Source organism: Nomascus leucogenys, chromosome 14 (genome assembly GCF_006542625.1).
Source record: "Nomascus leucogenys isolate Asia chromosome 14, Asia_NLE_v1, whole genome shotgun sequence".
In the NCBI taxonomy this organism is placed as follows: domain Eukaryota; kingdom Metazoa; phylum Chordata; class Mammalia; order Primates; family Hylobatidae; genus Nomascus; species Nomascus leucogenys.
Genome location: NC_044394.1, coordinates 69,585,123 through 69,606,313, shown reverse-complemented (window position 1 = coordinate 69,606,313; position 21,191 = coordinate 69,585,123). Strand labels below are relative to the sequence as shown.

The window sequence follows — 21,191 nt, the reverse complement described above, 5'->3', positions numbered from 1 at the left end:
GGGCAACAGAGTGAGTGCTCTCTCTACAAAAATACTTAGCTGGGCGTGGTGGAGCATGTCTACAGTCCCAGCTACTCAGGAGGCTGAGGCGAGAGGATCACTTGAGCCCAGGAGTTCGAGGCTGCAGTGAGCCATGATTATGCCACCATGATCACCCACACTGGGTGATAAAGCAAAACCTTGTCTCAAAAAATAATAAAAAGGGGCACTGTAAGTTAAGAGTTGGGGGTGACCAGTTAGAAATACCAACGAGTCTGGGAGGCTCAATAAAGTCAATATACTTTATAATAAATACATCACATACATGTGGTGATTCTTACGTATAAAATGAAAATGGGCCAGGTGTGGTGGCTCACGCCTGTAATCCCAGCACTTTGGGAGGCGAGGCAGGCGGATCACTTGAGGTCAAGAGCTCGAGACCAACCTGGCCAACATGCTGTCTCTGCTAAAAATATAAAAAATTAGCCGGTCATGATGGTGGATGTCTGTAATCCCAGCTACTAGGGAGGCTGAGGCAGGAGAATCGCTTGAAACTGAGAAGTGGAGATTGCAGTCAGCCGAAATCACGCCACTGCACTCCAGCCTGGGCGACAAGAGCAAACTCTGTCTTGAAAAAAAAAAAAAAAAAGAAAATGAAAAAGTCCAGAGAGCAAGGATAAGTATATGCAGGGCAGGTGTGTTAATGGGCTACCTTCTCAGTGATGCCATTGAACTTGGCCAGGATGTTGAAGAGTGGCACTTGGGGAATGATGAGCTGCTCCTTCTCGTCCTTGTAGAGGGGGGCAGTAGGAAGGTCCAGCGTCAGGTACATAAAAGTGGACTCCACCATCGTCTCCTGGTACTCGTCATTATGGAGCAACTGCTCTTTTTCTTCTGCTGGCTAGAAATGAATGAGAAGAAGAGAGGAAAGGAGTGTGAGGGGTATAGGAACCAACACAGAACCAATGTTTTACCACACCGACATTTCCTTCATCTGAAAGAACAAAGAGAAGTGCCTGAGAGATTGGGCAGTTTGGCATGCACCACCTGGTTAGATTAACTTAAGAACCAACAGGTTTCCTTCTTTAAAGATATTTTGCTTATATACCAGACTATCTAAAAAGCTCTGAGGCCAAGTGTGATGGCTCACGGCTATAATCTCAACACTTTGGGAACAAAGGTGAGAGGATTGCTTGAGTCCAGGACTTCGAGACCAGCCTGGGCAACACAGTGAGACTCCATCTCTACAGAAAAAAAAAAAAAAAAAAAAAAATTGGCTGGGCGTGATGGCTCACACCTGTAATCCCAGCAGTTTGGGAGGCCAAGGCAGGTAGATCACCTGAGGTCAGGAGTTCAAGACCAACATGACCAACATGGAGAAACCCCATCTCTACTAAAAACACAAAATAAGCCAGGCATGGTGGTGGCGCCTGTAATCCTAGCTACTCGGGAGGCTGAGGCAGGAGAATCACTTGAACTCGGGAGACGGAGGTTGCAGTGAGCCGAGATCGTGCCATTGCACTCCAGCCTGGGCAACAAGAGTGAAACTCCGTCTCAATAAAATAAATAAATTAATTAATTTAATTAAATAAAAATTAAAATTAAAATTAGCCCAGTGTGGTGGTGTGCATCTATAGTCCCAGTTTCTGGGGAGGTCGAGGTGGGAGGATCACTTCAGCAGGGGAGGTTGAGGCTGCAGTGAACCATAATCACGCCACCACACTCAGCCTGAGTGACAGAGTGAGATCTTGTCTCAAAAAAAAAAAAAAAAAATCCATTAGAAAAAGAAAGAAAGTGGGCCGGGCACGGTGGCTCATGCCTGTAATCCCAGCACTTTGGGAGGCCAAGGGAGGTGGATCACCTAAGGTCAGGAGTTTGAGACCAGCCTGACCAACATGGTAAAACCTCGTCTCTACTAAAAATAGAAAAATTAGCCAGGCGTGGTGGCGTATGCCTGTAATCCCAGCTACTTGGGAGGCTGAGGCAGGAGAATTGCTTGAACCCAGGAGGTGGAGGTTGCAGTGAGCTGAGATCATGCCACTGCACTCCAGACTGGTCAACAAGAGCAAAACTCCATCTCAAAAAAGAAAAGCTCTAAGACCATCTAGGAAGCTTAGCTGAGGGCCAGGCACAGTGACTCACGCCTGTAATCCCAGCACTTTGGGAGGCCGAGGCAGGCAGATCACCTGAGGTCAGGAGTTCGAGACCAGCCTGGACCAACATGGAGAAGCCCTGTCATGACTAAAAATACAAAATTAGCCGGGCGTGGTGGCAAGCGCCTGTAATCACAGCTACTCAGGAGGCTAAGGCAGGAGAATCGCTTGAACCCAGGAGGTAGAGGTTGCAGTGAGCTGAGATGGCGCCACTGCACTCCAGCCTTGGCGACAGAGGGAGACTGTCTAAGAAAAACAAAAAGAAAGCTTATCTGAGCTTTCTGAAAAAACATGGCAGCACCACCTAGTGACCAGAACACTTGAACCAGCAGAGTACATCCAACTACTAACTCCCAAACTGAAAAAGTGCACTAGCATGACAGGCACCAGGCAGAGCTGCCACTAGGCAGGTGCTTTGTTGAACCTCTTCATAGGGCAAGCAGACTTGTCAGTTCTCTGAGTATCTCTTCATCTCCCCTACGTCCCCTCAAGCAATATGAATCAGTCTAAGACCCAGGCTCAATTAACTCACCAGATCAGGATGGGGAAGCTTTTTAGTGAAGATCCTCATGGACCCCTGGAAAACATCAGTCACAATAGCTGCACAAACAAGAAGCAAGAGACAAATTCTGTGAGGATGGAAAACATGTCTAAAATATATTTCCAGCTTCTAAATTTCTGAAATAAACCAGCATCTTCCAGCAAAAGACCCAGAGCTCTCACTAAACACAGAAGTTTCCTTTTGTACTATACACCACCAGGGTACTTTTATAATTATTTGTGTAAATAATTACTTTATTTCTCTTAAGACAACTTTTTATCCTCCATCACAGGGCCTGGTCCATAAAAGAAAAGGTAAATGTGTTCAAAATGAAGGAATGATTTACAGAGCCCGGTGATACATGAATTACAAAAAAATTCACAAGCAAAACAAGGTACAGCCAAGGAACTTCCCATAACCATAAGCTACTTTCAAAGGGAGACAATGTCCAAACTGTAATGAAGACAAGAGGACAATGACAGACTAAGAGATGGGCCAGAACAGGATCAAAGCAACAAGAGAGAAAGCACAACCAAGTTCTAGAATCTTGCCAAGACACAAGTTAGAGAGCTAGGAGGGTTAACACAGGCTGAAGACACCCGGTAGAGAGGGCAGGGCGATCCAGTGGGAAAAGCAACAGGCCACAATCCCACATCAAGACACCATCACATCTATAATCCTAGCACTTTGGGCAGATCACCTAAAGTCAGGAGTTTGAGACCAGCCTGGCCAACATGGTGAAATCCCATCTCTACTAAAAATACAAAAACTAACTGGGCGTGGTAGTGGGCGCCTGTAATCCCAGCTACCCTTGGTAGACTGAGGGAGAACTGCTTGAACCTGGGAGATAGAGGCTACAGTGAGCTGAGACCATGCCACTGCATAGCCTAGGTGACAGAGCAAGACTCCGTCTCAAAATATATATATAATAAAATATCATTGGGACTATAACCAAATTCTAGCAAAAACTATGGAGAGGGGCCTATTCAGAAAGAACATTTAGTTTACATATAAAATAGATACTACCCTACCCCAGATAACAGTTAACAAAAGAATGGGAAGTTGCCTCAGCCTCCCAAGTCGCTGGGACTACGGGCACAAACCACCACACCCGAATAACTTTTGTATTTTTGGTAGAGATGGGGTTTCGCCATGTTGGCCAGGCCGGTCTCAAACTCCTGACCTCAGGTAATCCACCCACCTCGGCCTCTCAGAGAGCTGGGATTATAGGCATGAGCCATTGCGCCCAACCACAAAGTTTTTTAAAAAGGAACAAAATAACTCCTTTTTATAAGTAAATGACTTACTCTTCTTTTTCTTCTTTGTGCCCCCCAGAGCTGAGTGCAGAGCATTCAGAAACCAAGACAGAAAGTCAACTCCATCCCCTGGAAGAAAAGGAAGGGTGGAAAACATTGAAGCTAAGTGGCATTAGAGTTAACTTAAACCATGCACTGGTTGGCATTCCTGGTTCTCCCCCTTCCTCTCTGGCCATGCCATCCCACCCCAACTCCCATGCATCCTCCTCTATCTGATCATTAAATGCTGGCACTCCTCAAGGTCAAGCTCTAACTCTTCCGATCTTGACTCTCTCCATAGGCTCTCTGATTCATACCAGGACTGTATCGCACCACTCAGTGATGACCAAAACAAATGAATATGACCTTTTAACATCCACTTTTCTCCACAGTGAGCTCAGGCTTCCTTCTTCCCTTCTGTAGCTCATGAAGATTCCTGTCTTTTAGGAAAGTGACTAGCACCCAGACTGAAAAGGCATACAGAACAAGGGGTTCTGAAAACAAGCAGATTGACAATATTCCATGAAAATGCTGTCTACGGAGCCTGCCACTCAGACGTTTCAGGGATAGTGGCTACTTTTTTTTTTTTTTTTTTGAGACAGAGTCTCACTCTGTCGCCCAGGCTGGAGTGCAGTGGCATGATCTCAGCTCACTGCAACCTCCGCCTCCTGGATTCAAGCAATTCTCTCACCTCAGTCTCCTGAATAGCTGGGATTACAGGCGCCTGCTACCACGCCCAACTAATTTTTATATTTTTAGTGGAGACGGGGCTTCACCATGTTGGCCAGGCCGGTCTCGAACTCTTGACCTCAAGTGATCCTCCCACCTCGGCCTCCCAAAGTGCTGGGATTACAGGCATGAGCCACTGCACCCAGCCAGATACTGGCTACTTTCTCATCAACTAAGATTTGCTTCTATTTAGTTCCTCTTTGCTCACGCAATTAAAATCTCAAAGACTATGGTATATCTTTCTCAACTTCATTTCCCTAAACCCAGAGGCCTCTGACAACTCCATAGAATGATTTTCTTTTTATTCCCTGTACACAGAATGCTTTTATGTGACAACAAACTACCACAGCAAGAAACACTTCACACATCTAAACACTAGGCAACTAATAACCTACTAGGTCTCAGAGATGGAGGAAATTATGTTTATGTGACATCATAACTATCATAGCCAACAGTGGCTATGACAGAAGAAAATAGACACATTCATTCTCAGGGTACCCTGATTTTTCTGCAACTCTATAACCCAATTATGCCCTAACTTTCCAAGCTGCCAAAAGCTAACAGGCCCCACTATCCACCTTCAGGCCATAAGTCACCTGTGGAACACAGTGAATGCTGACACTGATCCATCCATTCACGGTCCACAAAAAAATCATTCTCAGCACAAATTTCTTCCTTTCTTGCAGCCTTAATATAAAACCCTGGGAGCTCAGGGAGATGGTCCAGAAACAGAAATGTCTCTATAAACACAAGACAATCTAGCCACCTAGTTCTTGGGAATTAGATGGTCCTACAAAGCACATAAACAGGCTGTCACCTGTTTAGAAGGGTGAGGCACCCAGATTTTTTTTTCCCGACACAGCGTCTCGCTCTGTCACCCAGGCTGGAGTGCAGTGACACAACCTCAGCTCACTGCAAGCTCTGCCTCCCAGGCCCAAGGAATCCTTCCACTTCAGTTTCCCAAGTAGCTGGAACTACAGGAGTATGCCATCATGCCAGGCTAACTTTTACATTTTTTGTTGAGAGGGAGTCTCACTATGTTCCTCAAGCTGGTCTTGAACTCTTGCGCTCAAGCAATCCTCCCACTTCGGCCTCCCAAAGTGCTGGGATTACAGGCATGAGCCAGCGTGCCTGGCCCCAGATTAAGATTTCACTGGCCATGTTGTAACCAACCCGAAGCGTATCTTATTTCCTACTAACCCTGAAACAAGTGCTCCATGGGCCCCATTCCTTACCACCTTGATTCCTCCTATTTCTCCTTAAGTACCAGAGACTCTTAAAAGCCACTACTTGACGTCCCCTCTAAGTCAATCCTCAGCCAGAATAATGTTTTTCTTTTTATTTTACAGACAGAGGTCTCACTCTGTTGCCCAGGCTGGAGTACAGTGGGGCGAACATGACTCACTGCAGCCCCTACCTCCTAGGCCCAAGCAATCCTCCAACCTCAGCCTCTCAAGTAGCTGGACTACAGGTACACGCCACCATGCCTGGGTAATTTTTTAAAATTTTTTTGTAGATACAGGGTCTCACTATGTCGTGCAGGATGGTCTCTAACTCCTGGGCTCAAACGATCCACCCACCTTGACCTCCCAAACTGCTGGGATTACAGGTGTGAGTGACCATGCCCAGCTAGAATAATGTTTTAAAAACAAATTCATTAAGTCTGATGTCACATCTTTGTTAAAAGCCTTCAACAAGGCCGGGCACGGTGGTTCACGCCTGTAATCCCAGCACTTTGGGAGGCCGAGGCAGGCGGATCACCTGAGGCGAGGAGTTCGATACCAGCCTGACCAACGTGGTGAAACTCCGTCTCTACTAAAAATACCAAAACATTAGCCAGGTGTGGTGGTAGGTGCCTGTAGTCCCAGCTACTCGGGAGGCTGAGGTGGGAGAATCACTTGAACCAGGGAGACAGAGGTTGCAGTGAGCCGAGATCACACCACTGCACTCCAGCCTGGGCAACAGAATGAGACTCTATCTCAAAAAAAAAAAAGCCTTCAATGTCTCCAGCTATTTTCAGGATATAATCCAAGCTCCTTATGGTAGCTTATAAAGCAGGCCATCTGGTCCCTCCCTCAGGATCTACACCTTGGCTTTCCACTAACCCCAGGAGTCCAAGGGTCCAGCTACTTGCAGTCTCTGACTATGCCAGGCACTTTTCTCTTCTGTCCACCATGTCCTCTCTACCTAGAATGCTCACTCCTCATCCCAACCTGCCTCCACCTCTACCTAAAACTCAGGGTCTCTTCCTCCACTCTGATCTCCGATCTACCTCCCACATGTTCAGTTGAGGGGGTCCTTACTCCATGCTCCCCTCCCATAGCACAGTACTTAACACCTGTAATTACCTTTTCTTAAAAAAGATAGTTGAGCCGGGAGTAGTGGCTCACGCCTGTAATCCCAGCACTTTGGGAGGCTGAGGCGGGCGGATCACAAGGTCAGGAGATCGAGACCAGCCTGGCCAACATGGTGAAACCCCGTCTCTACTAAAAATACAAAAATTAGCCGGGCATGGTGGCACGCGCCTGTAATCCCAGCTACTCGGGAGGCTGAGGCAGAAGAATCACTTGAACCTGGGAGGTGGAGGTTACAGTGACCCGAGATCACGCCATTGCACTCCAGCCTGGGCAACAGAGCAAGACTCCGTCTCAAAAAAAAAAAAGATAGTTGAAATTTGCTTATTGATTTTTAAAGACAGGGTCTTCCTCCATTCCCCAGCTAGAGTGCAGTGGTTTGATCATAGCTCACTGTAGCCTTGAACTCCTGGGCTCAAGCAATACTCCTGCCTCAGCCTCCCAAGTAGGTCAAACCACAGGCTTGTGCCAGCACACTCAACCTTTCTACATAACTATTTCCCCACCAGACTGGGAGTTCTTCAAAGAGAAAAATCATGTTTCTTATCCCTGCTGCTCTAAAACCTAGCACCATGAGTGAATGCTGAATAAACTAATACGGATGCTAAAGGATACCACATGAGATTCAGGTACAAAGTTACACTGTCCGCTTTACTCATAAGACAGTAACAAATTGGGTTTGGAGAGAAAAAAACAGAACAGTTCATCAGAGGCCGGGCGCAGTTGCTCACACCCGTAATCCCAGCACTTTGGGAGGCTGAAGCAGGGTGGATCATTGAGGTCAGGAGTTTGACACCAGCCTGGCCAACATGGTGAAACCCCCTCTCTACTAAAAATACAAAAATTAGCTGGGCATGTTGGCGGGCACCTGTAATCCCAGCTACTTGGGAGGCTGAGGCAGGAGAATCCCTTGAACCCAGGAGGCAGAGGTTGCAGTGAGCAGAGATCACACCATTGCACTCCAGCCTGGGCAATGGAGCAAGACTTGGTCTCAAAAAAACAAACAAAACAAAACAAAACAAAAATATCATCAGAATACCCTAATGTGGGACACAAAAAAATGAGGATAGATGACAGGCGTTTAATAAAAGCTAGTGTCTTTCCTAGCCTCCTGATATTTCCCTAAGCCATATAGTTTGATTTACCAAATAAGACCGACTTTCTATTCAGCTAGAATCTCCTGGGACTCTTAGCAGGGCAGATTGGTCAGAGAAGAATGAGGAACCTAACCACACTATCCACTGGACACCCCTGGCTACTCTCAAGCTGGGCACAGTGGCTCATGACTGTAATCACAGCTACTTGAAGCTGAGGCAAGAGGATCCCTTGAGTCCAGAAGTTCAAGGCTGCAATGAGCTACAAGTCCCACCACTGCACTCCAGCCTGGTCAAAAGAGCAAGACTGTCTCAAAAAAAAAAAAAAAAAAAAAAAAAAAAGGCCGGGCGCAGTGGCTCATGCCTGTAATCCCAGCACTTTGGGAGGCCAAGTATCGTGGATCAAGAGGTCAGGAGTTTGAGATCAGCCTGGCCAACATAGTGAAACCCCGTCTCTGCTAAAAATACAAAAATTAGCCGGGCGTGGTGGTGCGTGCCTATAGTCACAGCTACTTGGGAGGCTGAAGCGGGAGAATCGCTTTAACCCTGGAGGTGGAGGTTGCAGTGAGCTGAGACCACGCCATTGTACTCCAGCCTGGGTGACAGAGACTCCATCTCAAAAAAAAAAAAAAAAAAAAAAAAAATTCACTGCCAAGTGGAAATAAATTTGTTCATCAAACTAGTTTTGTTGTCCTGAAACATGAATGACTTGTTCTTACCTTGTTTGGTGATCTGAAAAGTCTTCTTACTGCAAAGAACAACCGCCTGAAGCATCTCATGGGGAGACACATGTGCCTTGAAATTTCGAGGGTTCCAGAGCTTTCTCATCAGCTCTCCAAAACGCTGGACCAACAAGAACATGATATCCCCTGGAGGACGTTTGATATTCTTATAATTGTCTTCTTCCAGAAAGTAGTTCCGGAGAGGAGGAACATTAGACAGAGCCTGAAAATCAAACACTCCACTTAACCCAAAGCCCCTTTGTAGGACCCCTTGAGCCAAGCTCTTCCAACTAAAGCTCTCCTAATAGAATCTTGTGATGTGTATGTGACAGCCTTAAAGAGCCAAAAGTGGAGAATCCTACCCAGGCTCACATCACAGAAATATCATTAACGTTGAGTTTCATATGAACTACAGTTCTGCAGACACTTTGCTCATGTGGATACCACAAAGAATGTTAAAACAAAACAAAACAAAACGCAGGTATTCAAATCTCTATCAACTTATTCAACAATTTCCTTTTGTTACTCTAATTATGCTGTGACAATACTTAAATTCATAAGGCAGAAGGCTAAAATCCAAATACTCTTTCCTTCATCATCCATTTTGGTTGAAGCAAAAATAACTACCTAGGAAACACAGTTCTCCCATCTCTCAACTCCACACTAAAATAATATGAAAATTATCTTAAAATTTGATGTTTTCCCATACTAAAACCACATAATTGTACATAAAAGTAAATATAGGGAGCTGTGAGGATGCAAAGGTGTAAGAACGATACAATGATCTTTGGGGACTTGGAGGAAAGAGTGTAGGGGGTGGTGAGGGATAAAAGACTACGCATTGGGTACAGTATAAACTGCTAGGGTGATGGGTGACCAAAATCTCAGAAATCACCACTAAAGAACTTATTCATGTAACCAAAAACCACCTGTTCCCCAAAAACCTATTGAAATTTTTTTTTTATTTTTTGAGACAGAGTCTTGCTCCATCCCCCAGGCTGGAGTGCAGTGGCACGATCTTGGCTCACTGCAACCTCTGCCTCCAGGCTTTAAGCAGTTCTCATGCCTGAGCCACCGTGCCCAGCCGAATTTTTTTTTAAAAAGTGAATATACTCTGTTATGATGGAAAATGGTCGGCCAGGTGATGTGGCTCATGCCTGTAATCCCAGCACTTTGGGAGGCCGAGGCGGGAAGATCACCTGAGGTCAGGAGTTCAAGACCAGCCTGGCCAACATGGTGAAACCCCGTCTCTACTAAAAATACAAAAATTAGCCAGGCATGGTGGCACACGCCTGCAATCCCAGCTACTCAGGAGGCTGAGGCAGAAGAATCACTTGAAGCCAGGAGGCAGAGGTTGCAGTGAGCCAAGATGGCACCACTGCACTCCAGCCTAGAAAACAAGAGCAAAACTCCATCTCAAAAAAAAGAAAAAGAAAAAGAGAAAATGGTCAAAAGGTTTAGGACAATAAAAACAAATTGGATCTCATTAAGCAGAAAGATAAAAACTAGCCGTATTAGTTTCAGGAAGAAACACAGGCTCATCAGCCTGAGCTGTAAAACTGGGAGGAGGGGTCTGGGCGCGATGGTTCACGTCTATAATCCCAGCACTTTGGGAGGCCAAGGTGGGCGGATCACTTGAAGTCAGGAGTCCAAGACCTGCCAGGCCAACATGGTGAAACCGTCTCTACTAAAAATACAAAATTAGCTGGGTGTGGTGGTGACTGCCTGTAATTCTAGCTTCTCAGGAGGCTGAGGCAGGAGAATCACTTAGACCCGGGAGGCAGAGGTTGCAGTAAGCCAAGATCGCGCCATTGCACTCCAGCCTGGGCAAAAAGAGCGAAATTCCATCTCAAAAAAAAACAAAACAAAACGAAACTGGGGGGAAGAGGACCAAAGACATCCTAAATAAAAATGCAGTATCCCCACAGGTCCTTCCCGACCAGCACTGTGCTTACCATGAACACATTTCTTTCTTAAACAAGGTCATCTATTCAGGGAGTCAGCTAGAAGGGTTTCTGCTAAATGTAATAACCCAGGCATCTCTAAGGAAGACAACTCAGAACACAGAGAGTACTTTAACTACAGAGGGGATTAGGAAGGCCCCGACAAGCTCAGCTCAGCTAAAGAAACAAGGACTTCCTGTTTGTAGAATAATTACTAAAAAGAGAGATTTACTCTCTAAACAAGAGGATGGATAAAGTTTATCCTAATTCTCAGTTGTCTATCTTGTGGAGAAGGGTTGCACTCTGGCCTCAGCAACAATACAAATAATATTGGGCATCCTCAGAGAAGAATTATCCACCCTCCAGATGGATGACCTGGTCCAGTCAACCCTATTTTAGTGGAAACATCATCACACAGGGTTTGTTCATCCATTTATTTTTATAAAGAGACCTTCCTACGCGATCTAAAATTCATCAGAAAGCCAAGACTAACAGCTCTGACCAAATCCAAATTCTATCTGTCCATCCTATAATAGTTTTCACTCGGCGGGGCGCAGTGGCTCACACCTGTAATCCCAGTACTTTGGGAGGCCGAGGTGAGCGCATCACAAAGTCAGGAGATCGAGACCATCCTGGCTAACACAATGAAACCCCGTCTCTACTAAAAATACAAAAAATTAGCTAGGCGTGGTGGCACGCACCTGTAGTCCCAGCTACTGGGGAGGCTGAGGCAGGAGAATCGCTTGAACCTGGGAGGCAGAAGTTGCAGTGAGCTGAGTGTGACACTGCATTCCAGCCTGGGCGACAGAGCAAGACTCCGTCTCAAAAAAAAAAAAAATCAGTTTTCACGCAGCCATGAGAGGATTTAAGAGGGACGATCTGATGAAAAGTCTCTCTCTACCTAAGAATTTGACCTTTCCAGAGACTAGGCATGACACCAAGAGCAGACACTGAATGCAAAAAATACGCCTTTACAGTTTTTTGTCCAATTCTTCATGGCAAAAATATCACTTAAAAAAATTTAAAGGCCAAATAAAAACTAGCAGAAAACATTTGCAACACATGCAACAGAAAAGGGCAGAACTTCATTATATATTTCTTAAAGCTCAGTAAGATGAACCAATAGGAAAGGAGTCTGTAAGGCCCAATAACTCAAGAAAAAAATATAAATAATTAACTTTTAAAAGTGATCCAAGGCTAGGTGCAGTGGCTCACACCTGTAATGCCTGCACTTCTCAAAGTCCTCAAACTTCTCCAACAGCCTCGAACTCCTGGGCTGAAGGGATCCTCTCACCTCAGCCTCCCAAACAGCTAGGACCACAGGCATGCATGCACCACCGTGCCCAGCTAATTTTTTTTTTTTTTTTTTTAAATAGAGACAGGGTCTCGCTATGTTGCCAGGCTGATTTCAAACTACTGGCCTCAAGGGATCCTGCCACCTTGGCCTCCTGAAGTGCTGGGATTAGAGGCATGAGCTACCATGCCCAGCCCCTCACAATTTTTACATGTTTTCCCCAACAAGCCTGTGTTTATGATTATAATTTTTTAATCATTTTATTGGTGAAGTAGGATTATTGTTTTCTTATTATACTTAGCAACATTTAAAAATTGGCTGGGCGTGGTGGCTCACACCTGTAATCCCAGCACTTTGGGAAGCTGAGGCGGGTGGATCACGAGGTCAGGAGTTCAAGAACGGCCTGGCCAACATGGTGAAACCCCATCTCTACTAAAAATACAAAAATTAGCCGGGTGTGGTGGCAGGCATCTATAATCTCAGCTACTCAGGAGTAGCTTGAACCTGGGGAGCAGAGGTTGCAGTGAACAAAGATCGTGCCACTACATTCCAGCCTGGGTGACAGTGAGACTCCCTCTCAAAAAAAAAATTTCTACAGTATGCACCTATTACTCATAAAATTTTCTTAAAAACAACTTATAATTGAAAATAAGGAATGGGCACGGTGGCTCATGCCTGTAATCACAACACTTTGGGAGGCCGAGGCAGGTGGATCACGAGGTCAGGAGTTCAAGACCAGCCTGGCCAAGACGGTGAAACCCTGTCTCTAAAACTAAAGCTACTAAAACTCTATTAAAACCCTGTCTCTACAAAAATTAGCCAGGCGCAGTGGCAGGCGCCTGTAATCCCAGCTACTCGGGAGGCTGAAGCAGGAGAATCGCCTGAACCTGGGAGGCAGAGGTTGCAGTGAGCTGAGATTGCGCCACTACACTCCAGCCTGGGCAACAGACTGAGACTCCGTCACAAAAAAAAAAAAAAAAAAGAAAGAAAAGAAAATAGGACAGCTTTGGTTTTCTGCCTTTCCCATTTCAGGGTTATGAGCACATGGGCAGGAGAAAGTCATTGATCAGCCAGCACAACAAATATCTACACCATTTTAAAAAAAAAAATGCATCTGGCATGTTTCTTACTTGATACTGCAAGGCAACACAGATTCGGTCCCTCATTCCCTGGAAGTTCCAGAGGCCATGAGCCAGAGGCTAGAAAAAGCCTCACCATTTGACAGCAGCCCAGTGAGCAAAGGAATGCTCTGCCTGTTGCAGAACAATTACTCAAGTAGAGTCCTTAGCAAGACTTGGTGTCTGAGGATCATCTGACTATACTCTACAAGAAGGCAGTAATTTCTTTTTTGAGATGGAGGAGTTTCGCTCTTGTTGCCCAGGCTGGAGTGCAGTGACGTGATCTCGGCTCACTGCAACCTCCGCCTCCAGGGTTCAAGTGATTCTCTTGCCTCAGCCTCCCGAATAGCTGAGATTACAGGCATGCACCACCAAGCCCGGCTAATTTTGTATTTTTGGTAGAGATGGGGTTTCTCCATGTTGGCCAAGCTGGTCTCAAATTCCTGACCTCAGGTGATCCTCCCGCCTTGGCCTCCCAAAGTGCTGGGATTACAGGTATGAGCCACTGTGCCTGGCCAAAGGCAGTAATTTCTTGGCCAGTACACATACTATTTCCTGTCCCTCTCTTTTTTTTTTTCTTGAAACAGAGTCTCACTCTGTTCCCCAGGCTGGAGTGCAGTGGCGCGATCTCGGGTCACTATAACCTCTGCCTCCCGGATTCAAGCGATTCTCCCACCTCAGCCTGCCGAATAGCTGGGACTACAGGCTTGCACCACCATATCTAGCTAATTTTTGTATTTTTAGTAGAGACACAGTTTCGCCATGTTGGCCAGGCTGGCTCAAACTCCTGACCTCAGGCAATCTGCCTGCCTTGGCCTCCCAAAGTGCTGGGATTACAGGGGTGAGCCACTGTGCTCAGCCTTCTGGGTGTCCTTCTCTTCCTCAATGTTCCTGTCTTGATCTTACCTGAAGGACAGCGTTGGCATAATCATTGGCCTTTATGTTATTCAGTCCCACGATACCCGGCAGGTAAGTGGTACCATCATATGCCCGGGACAATTTGGCTTGCTTGTCCAAGTTTGCAATTTGCTGCTTTGTGAAAGTGGGCTTCAACACATACTGCAAAGCAAAAGAAAATGTTAAGTTGTTTAAGAGCTGAGTTCACAAGAAATGTCTGTAACAGTAATTTCTACAAAAACAAAAAACACTTTGGCCATGAACATCCCACCACACACAGAAAAAGAGTCCCAACCAGTAGGTGTAAAGATTGAAGTAACACGGGGTAGATTCTCTCCCATGGCTAATCTACAAGGGGATCTCTGTGTCTATCCCAAAATCACTGAATCCCAGGTCTTTTCACAGACCTCAGGTCTGGTCAACTCATGAAAACTGACTGCCAGAAACTATACAATACTCAAGTTCCTAAAGGCAGTCTAAGTCTCAGATAGAACCTCCTGGGAGTAGCACATGGACCTAGCTTTGGAGCAGGAGAGTTTCCTCCACTCTGGGTGGGAATGAGGATCTCCATGAGTCCCTGGTACTGGAAGAGCAGGATCAGACTCTTCCCAGGCACAGAGTTACCAGAGTCATTATGTCACAGACTGGACAGAGATCATCCCAAACTCACTTTGAAACACTGAATTTAGCCCAGTTTCTCCCTCTATAAATACTGACCATAACTTTTTTTTTTTTTTTTTTAGACGGAGTTTCACTCTTGTTGCCCAGGCTGGAGTGCCATGGCATGATCTCGGCTCACTGCAACCTCCCCCTCCCAGATTCAAGCAACTCTCCTGCCTCAGCCTCCCAAGTAGCTGGGATTATGGGCATGTGCCACCATGCCCGGCTAATTTTGTATTTCTAGTAGAAACGGGGTCTCATCATGTTGTTCAGGCTGATCTCAAACTCCTGACCTCAAATGACCCACCTGCCTCGGCCTCCCAAAGTGCTGGGATTACAGGTGTGGGCCTCCGCACCAAGCCTCTCCATAACTATTTTAATCTCAACTATTAATAATAGGCTTATACAACTTTTACAAGTAGAAAAAGCAGTATTTCAAAGACTAAATACCATGCTTTCCTTAAAAATAAACAGAGCATGAACAACCTAGGCAACACAGTGAGACTCTATCTCTATAAAAAATTTAAAAAATGTATCTGGGCATGATGGTAATGCCTACAGTCCTAGCCACTTGGGAGGCTGAGGTATGAGTATCACTTGAACCCATGAGGTCGAGGCTGCAGTGAGCTGTGATGGCACCACTGCACTCCAGCCTGGGCGACAAAGTGAGACCCTGTCTCAAAACAAAACCAAAAACAAGAACAGAGCACTTGGCACCATGAATACACCCCACGTGCTGAAAAGGAAAATAATAATCAAAAGCCCAACACTAATCAAAGCCCAAGAGGACTTTCCATGCTCAGTACAATGAGTGTCTCTTGGTACAGGTCACAAACTAGAGCCCACAGATGAGACATCTGTGGCTGGATGCTCTGGCCACATCGTATGTTAAAAGCAGCCAGGAGCTGGTGTGCAGCTTGGTAAATACTGTCCTACACCAGGACCAATTCATATCCCTACTTCAAAGTGTAGAAGAATAATTTCACAAAACACTTTAAACCCCATCAGAATACACCCATATTTCTTCAGTCCTAGCCCTCAATGTTACAAGTAGAAATGACAGTTAAGTTACAGACTACAGGCTGCAATTACGAATTCTGACCTTACTCAGTTTCCCCAGTTCTTCCCAAAAGGGAAAGCAGCCTCTCGATGCCTAAAGGGACTGAGATTCTTCCCTGTCCTCAGGTGGGGCAGTCCCCTGGGAGCCCTGGGATGGCTCACTAAAGAATGGACCCCAAATCAACCCTCTTAGACACACACCGTGATATCCTCCAATGAGGAATCGATGATCTCATAGTTGTCTGGAAGGCAGTAAAACTTGAGGGTGTGGAGGTTGAGGAAAACATGGTGGCTAAACTGGACACTGTGAATGTAGGCGTGAGACTTCAAACCCCGGCCTGTAGGAAAGGGTAAAAGGCTGTAATAGAAGGGCAGATACTAGAACGCGCAGATCAGGTTTGCTTTTCCTTTCATTATTTTCTACCGGAACATGTTAATATCCGCCAAAAAAACAAATATTATGCCATTCATAAAATGAATCCTCCACATGAAGTTCTCTCATAAAAAAATTAGCAAGAAAGACTAGCACATTAGTTATTTCATTCTCTAGATGGCCTAAGACATTGATTAGGGAAACAAATTTCACTATTTTTTTAATACATATATAAAATATATATAACCTATATATATAACTATATATAATACATATAACTATATATTCATATATAGTTTCCTATATACATGAAACTAGAAATATCTATGCATATATGTGTGCATAAATACACATAAACATAAATACATACATATCCTATGACAGCCCATCATCACTCAGTCCTGAATTTCCAAATGCCCATATTCAGGACAATGCTTTATCTATGTAACTTTTTTCATGTTGCTACTCCTTTCTAGAATCTCTCTCCCTTAACCATTCAAACTCCTATGTCCTGCCAATTCAAGTTCCACCTCAACTCTTCGATGAACTCAACACAAACACTCCAGCTAACATTGATTTTTGCACATTTCAACTCCTATTGCACTTATTTTTACTCAGTGCCACAGTCCAGCAGTAATCTTTATGGTCTAACAAAACTCGCTGGTTGTTTTACATGTCAACCTTGACTCCTTATAAGCTTCTTATGAGAGCAAAGAATACAGTTTTTATCTCTTTTTTTTGAGACAGGGTCTTGCTATGTTAGCCAGGTGGGTCTTGAACTCTTGGCTTTAAACAATCCTCCTCCTCGGCCTCCCAAAATGCTAGGATGACATGTGTAAACCACTGTGCCCAGCTGTTTTTACCTCATTTGAATCCTCCACTATACTATGTACATGGCAGCTGCTTGGTGTGAATGAGTTGAAATGATAAATTTTCAGAAAAAAATGGAATAAAAAAAGTCCTTTGAGCTAAAGAATACTCCAAAAAAAAAAAAAAATTGTAGCCTAGGTAACATAATAAGGCCTTGTCTCCACAAAAAAATAATTAGCCAGCTAGCAGGGTGCAATGGCTCACATCTATAATCCCAGCACTTTGGGAGGTACAGGCAAGCACACTGCTTGAGCTCAGGAGTTTCAAGACTAGCCTGGGCAACAGAGTAGAATCCCATCTTTAAAAAAAATGTGGCCATGTGAGGTGGCTCATGCCTGTAATCCCAGCACTTGGGAGGCTGAGGAGTGTGGATCACTTAAGGTCAGGAGTTCAAGACCAGCGTGGCCAATATGGTGAAACCCCGTCTCTACTAAAAAATACTAAAATTAGCCGGGTGTGATGGTGCATGCCTGTAATCCCAGCTACTCGGGAGGCTGAGGCAGAAGAATTGCTTGAACTTGGGAGTCAGAGGCTGCAGTGAGCCAAGATCACGTCACTGCACTGCAGCCTGGGTGACAGAGTGAGACTCCATTTCTTAAAAAAAAAAAAAATTAGGCCGGGCGCAGTGGCTCACGCCTGTAATCCCAGCACTTTGGGAGGCCAAAACAGGTGGATTACCTGCGGCCAGGAGTTCGAGACCAACATGGCCAACATGGTGAAACCCCGTTTCTACTAAAAATACAAAAATTAGCCAGGCATGGTGGCAGGCGCCTGTAATCTCAGCTACTCTGGAGGCCGAGGCAGGACAATTGCTTGAACCCAGGAGGCGGAGGTTGCAGTGAGCCAACCTGGGCAACAAAGCAGGACTCCAGCTCAAAATAATTTTAAAAAAGTAAAAATTAAAAAAATACATATATTAGAGATTCGAGAACCCAGAGTCTTTGAGATTACAGTCTTTCATATGACTAGCTCTTTCTCCCTTTCAGATATATCCAGGCTCTGACCAGTCAGAGAACCTCTTATTGGTTTTCTAAGAATATTTCAATTTCCTGAGAACAAATAGAAATTATTAGATATGATTCCTGAGAACAGCTTACTTTCTTTAAAAAAAAAAAAAAAGTCCCTCTGCAGCAGATCTGCAGTAAGCTCTAACAACTTATTTACCTTGAAAGTACTTGCCACACACCAGACAGGCATAAGCATTGATGTGTGAGAGGGAGATAGAACATAGTTTCTCAAAGTCAAAGTCCAGCACACTCCTAAGGAAACAAAACAGAAAAAAATAAATAGGATGGACATGTAGGAAGGCACTTAAATGAAGCAGTGTTGGCTCTGTGACCCATGATACCACACAACATCCTTCAGAAAACAGTTCACAACCATATATACATCATGGGGGACACTGATTATTCCTCACCTCCACCCGCCATGCTCCAAAGCACTGTTGAGGTGTCTCCACCAGACACATAATACCCACGAGCCTCTTTCTCATTAGTGTTTGTAACCAGTTCAGGACTTTCCATTGCAGTCACTTTCTCTAGAGGGAAAGCTACAAGTTAGACTAAGGTAACAGTACCCCAACAGTATTCTGGAGGTGGAAAGGACATAAAAAGGGTGAATAAATCCTTGCATAGAAGAAAAACATATCACTTAAGCCCAGGAGCTTGTGGCTAGTGAGCTCTGATCCACCACTGCACTCCAGAATGGGATACAGAGGGGGATCCTCTCTTAAAAACAAATACTAGTAATAATTAATTACAAAATAAAAATGTATTTTTATCCATAAAAACAAATGGAAAGCCTGAAGAATTTCAGAATACCTACAAACAGACCTATTTATTCAAGTGCAAAGTGAATACTAGGCAGTAAGGAACAAAAATCTTACCTCCACTGAATCCACAAAGAGATTTATTCTCAAATAGTAACTCTTAATTAACTGATAATAATCCCAAAGAGCTATGCTATCTAATTTATTTAGAGGCCACTAGACAAAGTGGCTATTGACAATTAAATTTAAAATACAGTTGTCCCTCAGTAGCCACAGGACACTGGTTCTAGGACCCCTTCAGATACCAAAATCCAAAATGTTCAAGCCCCTTACAGCTGGCCCTTTGTATCTTCAGGTTCCATATCCTGATACTGAGGCTGATTGTAATTCAATTAAATAAAATTTAAAATTCAGTTCTTCAACTGCAGGAGCCACTGAAGCCACAGGTGGCTCATGCCTACCATAATGAACAGCCCTTATAACTTTTTTTTTTTTTTTTTTTTTTTTTTTTTTGAGATAGGGTCTCACTTTGTCATCCAGGCTGGAGTACAGTGGCGCAATCTCAGCTCGCTGCAGCCTCAACCTCCTAGGTTCAAGCAATCCTCCTGCTTCAGCCCCCCTCAAGAAGCTGGGACTATAGGAGTACACCACCACACCTGGCTAATTTTTTTATTTTTTGTAGAGCTGAAGTTTTGCCATGCTGCCCAGGATGCTCAAACTCCTGAGCTCAAGCAATCTGCCTGCCTCAGCCTCCCAAAGTGCTGGGATTACAGGCATGAGCCAGAGCACCTGGCCATAACTTTTTTTTTAAAGTTTTTTTAAAAGATGGGTCTCGTTGGCTGGGCACGGTGGCTCATGCCTGTAATCCCAGCACTTTGGGAGGCCAAGGCAGGTGGATCTCCTGAGTTCAGGAGATCGAGGCCAGCCTGGCCAACATGATGAAACCCCGTCTCTTCTAAAAAAAATACAAAAATTAGCTGGGCATGGTGGTGGGCACCTGTAATCCCAGCTACTCAGGAAGCTGAGGCAGGAGAATCGCTTGAACCTGGAAGGCGAAGGTTGCAGTGAGCCAAGATCGCGCCATTGCACTCCAGCCTGGGGGACAAAAGTGAAACTCCATCTCAAACAAACAAACAAAAAAGATGGGTCTCATTATGTTGACCAGGCTGGTCTCAAATTTCTGGCCTCAAGTGATCCTCCTGCCTTGGCCTGCCAAAGGGCTGAGTACAGGCGTGGGCCACCACACCCAGCTCTTACTAGAGTAATTATATTATTGTAGAACATTCCCCTACAATATAGGTTGAAAAACATTCTACATGCCACTGGGAATCAGAGAAAAGAATGCTATGATGAGGTAAACTACCTCAGCTTTCAAACAAATTTCTGTGTTTTTTTCTGCTGAATCCCAGGCACCCAAAATAGTATCCAGCACATACTAGATACTCCATAAATATTTCACTGTGCTACTGTTATAGGATACTATGCATCCTGTTATCCCAACATACAAATGCAAAATAAGCTAAAAGCTCTTTAACAACATGTGTTCTGACACTTTAAATCAAAGAATAAAGAGTAACATGGCAAGAAGCACAACTCTCTAGACAGATTTAAAAAAAGTAAAGTTTGTCAATGTGTTGTTCAATGTACAGTCCAAAAACTTTCTGCATAGATTCCATTGTTCTTATGCTATCCTCAGCATCTCTGTCCTACTGACCTGTTAATGGTATCCAGGTATGGGCAGTGGCGGCTCCTCCGGTCCTCAGAATCCACTCGGCCATTCTTTGCTGAAGGGAAAATCATCACAGGCTTTGAAAATGGGAAACCTATACTCAGGGCCAACTAACAGAACAAAAAAAGAAACAGAAATGGGAAAAACTAATCAAGATGAGTTCCTATTGTTTGGGTGGCAACAATATCGAAAAAAAAGTCCACTAGCCGGGTGTGGTAGCTCACGCCCATAATCCCAGCACTTTGGGAAGCCAAGATGGGTGGATCACCTGAGGTCAGGAGTTCAAGACCAGCCTGGCCAACCATGGTGAAACCCCGTCTCTGCTAAAAATACAAAAATTAACCAGGCATGGTGGTGGGCGCCTGTAATCCCAGCTACTCAGGAAGTTGAGGCAAGATAATCGCTTGAACCTGGGAGAAGGAGGTTGCAGTGAGCAGAGATCGCACCACTGCACTCCAGCCTGGGCAACAAGAGCAAAACTCCGTCTCAAAAAAAAAAAAAAGAAAAGAAAAAAGTCCACTAATAGAACAAGCCACAAACTGGGAGAATATATTTGGTATACATAAAATCAACAGAAGATTTGTTTGCATTTTACATAAAGAAATCCCATAAA

The 21,191-nt window shown here is 44.7% G+C and overlaps 1 protein-coding gene across 9 annotated transcripts in view; it reads right to left on the bottom strand.

Moving 5' to 3' along the window:
- The window catches only part of USP39 (ubiquitin specific peptidase 39), a 91,052-nt gene that overhangs the window by 53,934 nt on the left and 15,927 nt on the right, over positions 1-21,191 (bottom strand). For 5 of the 9 annotated variants that reach the window (XM_030828153.1, XM_030828154.1, XM_030828149.1 and 2 more), the window contains exons 2-9: positions 20,564-20,633; positions 18,246-18,340; positions 16,040-16,176; positions 14,129-14,281; positions 8,865-9,090; positions 3,981-4,058; positions 2,665-2,732; positions 692-880 (exon numbers count right to left, since the gene is read on the bottom strand). In XM_030828153.1, the coding sequence (XP_030684013.1) occupies positions 692-880; positions 2,665-2,732; positions 3,981-4,058; positions 8,865-9,006 (477 nt within the window). In that variant the 5' untranslated portion in view covers positions 9,007-9,090; positions 14,129-14,281; positions 16,040-16,176; positions 18,246-18,340; positions 20,564-20,633. Of the gene's footprint in view, positions 1-691; positions 881-2,664; positions 2,733-3,980; positions 4,059-8,864; positions 9,091-14,128; positions 14,282-16,039; positions 16,197-18,245; positions 18,341-18,498; positions 18,534-20,563; positions 20,634-21,191 lie in introns of those variants that run through there. The other 4 variants (XM_003268759.4, XM_030828151.1, XM_030828150.1 and 1 more) reach the window with 2 other exon arrangements.